Source organism: Rhincodon typus, chromosome 4 (genome assembly GCF_021869965.1).
Source record: "Rhincodon typus isolate 14 chromosome 4, sRhiTyp1.1, whole genome shotgun sequence".
Classification (NCBI taxonomy): domain Eukaryota; kingdom Metazoa; phylum Chordata; class Chondrichthyes; order Orectolobiformes; family Rhincodontidae; genus Rhincodon; species Rhincodon typus.
The window spans coordinates 105,606,126-105,613,559 of record NC_063335.1 but is presented as its reverse complement, the minus strand read 5'-3'; the positions used below and the strand labels follow the sequence as shown (position 1 = coordinate 105,613,559).

At 42.4% G+C, this 7,434-nt stretch overlaps 1 protein-coding gene across 1 annotated transcript in view; it reads left to right on the top strand.

The window, feature by feature from the left end:
* The window catches only part of lama1 (laminin, alpha 1), a 221,825-nt gene extending 218,528 nt beyond the window's left edge, over positions 1–3,297 (top strand). The window contains exon 56 of the mRNA XM_048596187.1: positions 2,698–3,297. Within this exon, the coding sequence (XP_048452144.1) occupies positions 2,698–2,858 (161 nt within the window). The 3' untranslated portion in view covers positions 2,859–3,297. The remainder of the gene's footprint in view (positions 1–2,697) is intronic.
* The last annotated feature ends 4,137 nt before the right edge of the window (positions 3,298–7,434 follow it).

Below are 7,434 nucleotides of genomic sequence, written 5' to 3'. Positions count from 1 at the left end.
TTATCTGCTTTCCGGAGGGACAACTCTCTCCGTGACTCCCTTGTCCGCTCCACACTCCCCTCCAGCTCCACCACACCCGGCACTTTTCCCTGCAACCGCAGGAAGTGCTACACCTGCCCCCATACCTCCTCCCTCACCCCCATCCCAGGCCCCAAGAAGACTTTCCACATCAAGCAGATGTTCACCTGCACATCTGCCAATGTGGTATACTGCATCCGCTGTACCCGGTGTGGCTTCCTCTACATCGGGGAAACCAAGCGGAGACTCGGGGACCGCTTTGCAGAACACTTACGCTCGGTTCGCAACAAACAACTGCACCTCCCAGTCGCGAACCATTTCAACTCCCCCTCCCATTCCTCAGACGACATGTCCATCCTGGGCCTCCTGCAGTGCCACAACGATGCCACCCGAAGGTTGCAGGAACAGCAACTCATATTCCGCTTGGGAACCCTGCAACCCAATGGTATCAATGTGGATTTCACAAGTTTCAAAATCTCCCCTCCCCCCACCGCATCCCAAAACCAGTCCAGCTCGTCCCTGCCTCCCTAACCTGTTCTTCCTCCCACCTATCCCCTCCTCCCACCCCAAGCCGCACCTCCATCTCCTACCGACCAACCTCATCCCGCCCCCTTGACCTGTCCGTCCTCCCTGGACTGACCTATCCCCTTCCTAACTCCCTACCTACACTCACCTTTCCTGGCCCCATCCCCGCCTCTTCGACCTGTTTGTTTCCTCTCCACCTATCCTCTCCTCTATCCCTCTTCTATCCGCCTCCCACTCTCTCCCTATTTATTTCAAAACCCCCTTCCCCTCCCCCTTTTCTGATGAAGGGTCTAGGCCCGAAACGTCAGCCTCTCTGCTCCTATGATGCTGCTTGGCCTGCTGTGTTCATCCAGCCCTGCACCTTGTTGTCTCGGATTCTCCAGCATCTGCAGTTCCTACTATCTCTGATACCAAATACTGATCTTTTTCTTGTAGCTTTCTAGTTCAGTTGTTCTGTCCTATGAGTCTTATAGAACCATATATTACAGCAGAGGACTTTCAGCCCATCGAGTATGTACTGCCAAAATAGCATATGACTGCTGATGTCAGTGCTACATTATCTTATACATCATTATTTCATTAACATACACACTCATGTTTAGCAGGTAATAGGAACGGCAAATGGAATGTTGGTCTTTATTTCAAGGATGATGGAATATTAAAATAGGGAAGTCTTTTTAAGCCTGTGCAAGGCACTAGTTAGACCACAGCTGGAATACTGTAAACTGTTTTGGCCCCCATATCAGATGCACTGACATTGGAGGCAATCCAGAGAAGTTTCTCTAGGCTGATACTGGGTATGGAGGGATTTGTTTATGAAGAGAAGTTGAGTGGGTTTGGCTTTTACTAATTGGATTTCAGATGATTGAGAGGTAATCTTATTGAAATGTACAGCATTCTTCATAGAATCCCTACAGTGTGGAAACAGACCCTTCAGCCCAACAAGTCCACACCGAACCTCAGAGCATCCCTCCCAGACCCATCCCCCTATAAACCCAACTAACGTACACATCCCTGAAACTACAGGCAATTTAGCCTGGCCAATCCACCTAGCCTGCACATCTTTGGACTGTGGGAGGAAACCGGAGCACTCAGAGAAAACCCACGCAGACACAGGGAGAATGTGCAAACTCCACACTGACAGTAACCCGAGGGTGGAATCGAACCCAGATCCTTGCTGCTGTGAGGCAGCAGTGCTAACCACTGTGCCATCATGCCGCCCCTCCTTATGGGACTTAACAGGGTAGATACAGAGTGGTTAATCCCTTGTGGGAGAGTCTAGGGACCAGAGGACACAATCTCAGAATAAGGGGGTGTCCATTTCAGGTAGAGATTACACAGAATCTCTTCTCTCAGAGGGTGGTGAATCTGTAAAATTCCTTACTGCAGAGGCTGAGTCATACATTCATGGTGTCCCAACAGTACAGAAAAAGGCCATTCAGCCTATCACATCTACACCAACCCTCTGAAGACCACATCACCCAGACCCATCCCCCCAACAAATTCACATACTCCTGCTGGGGTTTTTAGCTTGGCCAACCCATCTAACATGCACACCTTTAGATTTGGGAGAGAACCGGAGCACCCAGTGATACCCATGCAGCTATGGGGAGAACATGCAAACTCCACACAGATAGTCGGTCAAGGGTGGAATCGAACTTGGGTCTCTGGTGCTGTGAGGCAGCAGTGCTAACCACTGAGCTGCCCTTAAAACTCTGTCATGATGTAAAATCCAGGCAATTGCGCTACAAACACTATGAGCCTGACATGATATGAACACACAACCATTTGATCTAGGGGTTGTTAAGTATGGACTACTTCTGTTCCTACGTCTTATGGTCTTGTATGCCTGATCATTATACTACAATCAGGTGGAATGGGTCTAAAATTTCCTTTGGTGCACAAATCTCATTCACAAACTAACCATCTAGCCAACTGAGCTAAACAGCCCCTATTCCAGATCCAGATTATTCGACACAGTCTACCCAAGGTCAATCATCATTCAAGTATTAAATTCATCGTTAAACTTTAAATATATACAGTTGCATTTAATTTGATTCTCAAGTTATAATTTTCCACATATTGCATGTATTGCAGCGATTATTCAGTCAACTCAACACATGTTGATAGATGCATATTTGTCCTCTCACACAGCTAATGTGAAACAGAATTGCCTGACCCTTCAAGAGCCATTCCAGGGCTGCATAAGGAACCTCAAGCTGACAAAAGATCAACAGATCCAGGCTTTTGACTTCAGCAAAGCCTTTGATCTCCGAGGTGTCTTCCCTCACTCTTGCCCTGGCATCGAACACTAGCCTCCAGGAATGTCCTCTCAGCCGAGAGAATTTTATCAAAACAACTGCTCCATACCCACTTCCCAATTGTATTTATCGCCCGTCTTTACTCAGGATAAACATGCATTTTTTAGATAATGAATCACCTGTTTTTGGCAGATGCTTAACTAAAAGTTTTATGTACTGTACAACAAGTACCTCCATAAACAAAACCATTAACAACATCAGGATGGAATATTTTAATTTTTTTCGATGTTTACAGTTGTTTTTCTCCCCAACAGTATTTACTGAAATGTTAATCCTTGTTCATTTTGAATATGTTATCATTTTGCAATTAAAGTGTAAACATGATTTGGACCACTGTGCAGCTTTTGAGTTACTATGTAGTTGCATAATTTACAGAAACTTTAAGGAAGTTGTTCTTCTGATTGCTCACCATATTTTCTTCAAAACTGCCCACTTAATTCTAAAGCTTTTCTTTTCCATGAAGCAATCCAGACATGACAATAATCCTTAATAAAAACGAAAAGAACTGCAGATGCTGTAAATCAAGAACAAAAAACAGAAGTTGCTGGAAAAACTCAGCAGGTCTGGCAGCATCTGTGAAGAAGAGGCTTGAGGAAAGGTCACCCGACCCAAAACGTTAACTCTGATTTTTTTCTTCACAGATGCTGCCAGACCTGCTGAGCTTTTCCAGCAATTTCTGTTTTTTGTTGTAAATGTTTTTTGTTATGTGATGGTTCCAGGTGTGAATGACCAAATTAATCCACTGAGTCCAAAGAAGGTAGATCTGTGTTAATATTATGTCTAACTGGTTATCTTTATCTTCCATCTTCTGAAAGGTAAAAGATAAAATAGAAGCTCAGCCTTTCTACAGATTGGAATTTCGTCACACACAGGAATGAACTGTATAGGAACTTACAAATTTAACTGTTCACAGAATCTAACAAAATCAGATCTAAATTTCTTGCGAGTTTGGCTGGTTGGATACAGTCACTGACTTGCTGGATAATCCTGAGTGTGCAAAGAATTACACTGACAACCAATTTAGAATTGTCAGTGGTGTCCAAGTTACATATCTTACAACGAGGAGACCTGGATTTTTCCAAAGAACACTGACTGTTCCAGCAATTTGGTGATGGCCATTTGCTCGTTTATTTCTAGGGTAATGTCTTGACCAATCTTAATCAACCTGCCTGCTTTGAAATCTATAAAAAGTTTGGCAATTAATGGTCAATCATCATTAATGCAAATTTACAGAGCATTGATTAGGCCGCAGATGGAATTCTGGGGTGCAGGTGCTTGTGAAACAGTGATAGTATCCTTACACCTGAGCTGGAAGACCCAGGTTCAAATCCCACCTGCACCAAAGGTTTTGGGCACCTTCTTGTGGTGCAGGGGTAAGTCGCTACCTGTAGACTGGGGTAAAAAAAAATATATGGAATACTGTGTGCTATTCTAGTTGCCACACTATTGGAAGGACAAGATTGCACTGGAGAGGGTGCAGAGAAGTTTTGCCATGCTGTTGCCTGAGCTGAAATGTCTCAGTTACATGGAAATACTGGATAGGCTGGGTTTGTATTCCCTGGAGCAGAGGAGCAGCTGATTGAGGTATACAAAATTATGAATGGCATAGGTAGGGTGGGATAGTGAGAAGTTTATCCCCGTGGCAGATGTATCTAAAAGACCAGAGGGCATAAGTTTAAGGTAAGGAGTAAATGGTTTAGAGGGGATCTGAGGAAATCACCTGAAGCTTGGTAGAAATATGGAACGTGCTACCTGAGAAAGCGGTGGAGGTAGCTACTCTCATTTAAGAAGCATCTGGTTGTGCACTCAAAATGCCTGGGCATAGTAGGCAATGGACCAAGTACAGGTAAATGGGATTACCGTGGTTTGGTGTCTGTTGGTCAGCATAGACACAGAAACAGGCCCTTCGGCCCACCATGTTGTTTGACTCTATAACTGTTACATTCGCAATGGCAAAGCTTTTACCAACTAGAATCCACTTGCCAACCAAATTAGCAGTCTCTGCTTATACAGTTTAGATATTTGCTTGTTTTCCCCTTTATTGGTATTCTTGAGAAATGGCCTGATGAGAGTACGATAAAATGGTTCTAACAGAGCGTTGTTGTTTTGTACTGAGGACATGGTCTGCAGGGAAAGTCAGATAACAATCATTTACCCGTGGCCAGGTAAAGAACCTTGTATTACCTACCATGTCTTCTGTTGACAAGCTTCATGACATTGTCAAGGTTGCAGTGATGATGATGCAAAGCTGCATGATCTGTGAAGAGATCAGTTCAGACCACCAGTATCCCAACTCCACCACTGACAGTATAAATGAGGGAAATGGATTTATCCTCGTTAGGTAGACCTTCAGATTGAGAATCACTTGCTTCCATGCCAGGGTCAATGGGTTCAGAGATGGCTCATAATGCAAACTCAGCAACATGTTGTGTGCTCCCTCTGATGCCTCGATTTTGCCTCTTTGTTCCCAACACAGTGTACTACACAGACTTCATTGACTGGTATTGGAGCAGACTGCTCCATGGTGCACACTCAAGTATTTCCACCCACTCTTTATCAAACTCTATCACATCGCCTTCCTTTCTTTTCTCCCTCATTGGCTTATCTAACTTCCCCCTCAATATATCTAATAATATTCACCTTAGCTACTCCAAGTTGTAACAAATGTCACATTCTAATCACTCTCATAATGTTACTCCACAAAGAGATTAAATTCTGATTTCAAGACAGAGAGACAACTTTAAGGTATCAAAATGTTTTTTCTACTAATATATTTTATAGCCGTAATGCAGAAATCAACACTTAAAATGTATAACACCATTTGTTTAAAATTATTTTATTGGTATGTGGTATGAACTTGGTAAATTACAATATACATTTGTACAAATTCATGTTTTTGTGCATAGTCAGTAGTATTGGAACATTCTAGGAATCTTGTCATTCCTTCTGTTGAACCGTTTGATACACTACGCACATGGGTGAAGTGCACCACTAAATATTTTAGCTGTTCATTACACGCACTGAGCATAAACATCCCTGAGGGGTGTCCTCCTCAGTTTGTCACCACCAAAAACAGCAACTAAAGGAATGGTGCTTTAAGAGGGACAAGTGGTTCTGCACAAAACTCTGCCATGGGTACCACTCCTAAAGAGTTACCACCCCGATCCATTATTGTAACCACAGATTTGCTGGAAGTAAAAGATAAGACTGAATCATCCATTGCAATGGAATCACGTAACATTGCATGGAAGGATAGGTATGTGAATAAATAGCAGGAATGAAAAAGTACCAGATCAAAAGTAATTTATCACATTGTAGAGTAATGGTTTCGTGAATGTACAATTGCCAAAGGGGCAGTGTCAATAAGATTACTTCACATGTAAGCCAGAATTTTTTTTTTGTATAGCAATCTTAATTAGACTTTTAAAGATGTCCACTTTGTTTTAAAATGTGAAGAGTTTTTTTTAAGATGATTGACAGGACTAGGAACTTGATTAAAAGAGGTTTCTTGAAAGTAATCAGTTTGCGCATTAGGTTACACAGTGATCTTTCACCTTTAGCACCTGGTTTCAAAGCAGGCCATGACTGATGCTGTCAAATCCTATGTGAAGTGACTTTGAATGAGATAGGCATACAGCTCAGAGTTGCCCTTCAATTAATACTAATGGTCAATCTCAGAGACAATGTTCATGTTTTTGATTCATCTTTAATATGCAATAACTGTGGTGCACTCAGGTTAAGTGTACTTCATTATGCTGAAATTAGAGAGAGGATGAGAAAGTTTTCACGGGGTTCTCTGATCTCCAGAGACAGGAGTTCCATTGAAGGAGTCATGGAATACAGTAACAACTTCTGTGCAACTTCCCAGGTAAAACTTGGGAATTGTTCCAACTGACTGCTCTGACATTCCCAGACCCTGAGGATCACAAAAACCAAACCTTTTTTCCTTCTCCCATCAGTGACACACGTAGGTGTAGTGTGCAGCTCAGAATTGAGACAAAGGGCTTTTGTCACCTAAGTATTAAACCTGTGCAGTGTATCACCAGTCTGAATGGAACCAGTTCTATTCAATGTGATTAAAGTCAGGCTGGTAATCCACGCCAAATGGATTACCACCCAGGAACTGGAGAGTGAATGTTAACTTCACGCTGTTGGAATGTAATTCACTTCCTTCAGCTGAGTCAAAAAAGGCATTTACATAGTTAAACAATGCAAGTAAGTTAGGACAATTGAATGCAGAAGGCATAGATTAAACTCCAATTACCATTAATTGGCTAAAATTGGCAATTAGTGTTAAACTACAGTCTCTCATCAGTTGTATTATCTCTAAGAGCTAAATTGAGATTTTTTTTAAATGAGATCAGAGATCTTCACAGGTAATAGAAAAGACTGTCATCTAATCTGACTAATGAAGGTTATATCTCATTTAATAACCCAGATGTCCATTCTTATAATTAGCATGAACTAAAATTTCCTAAAATCCTACTATTGCTGCCAACTTTGCTAATGCACACTGAATGCTGTTGCACGATGAGAGACCTCTATATCGTGTGAGCTCCATATTTAATGA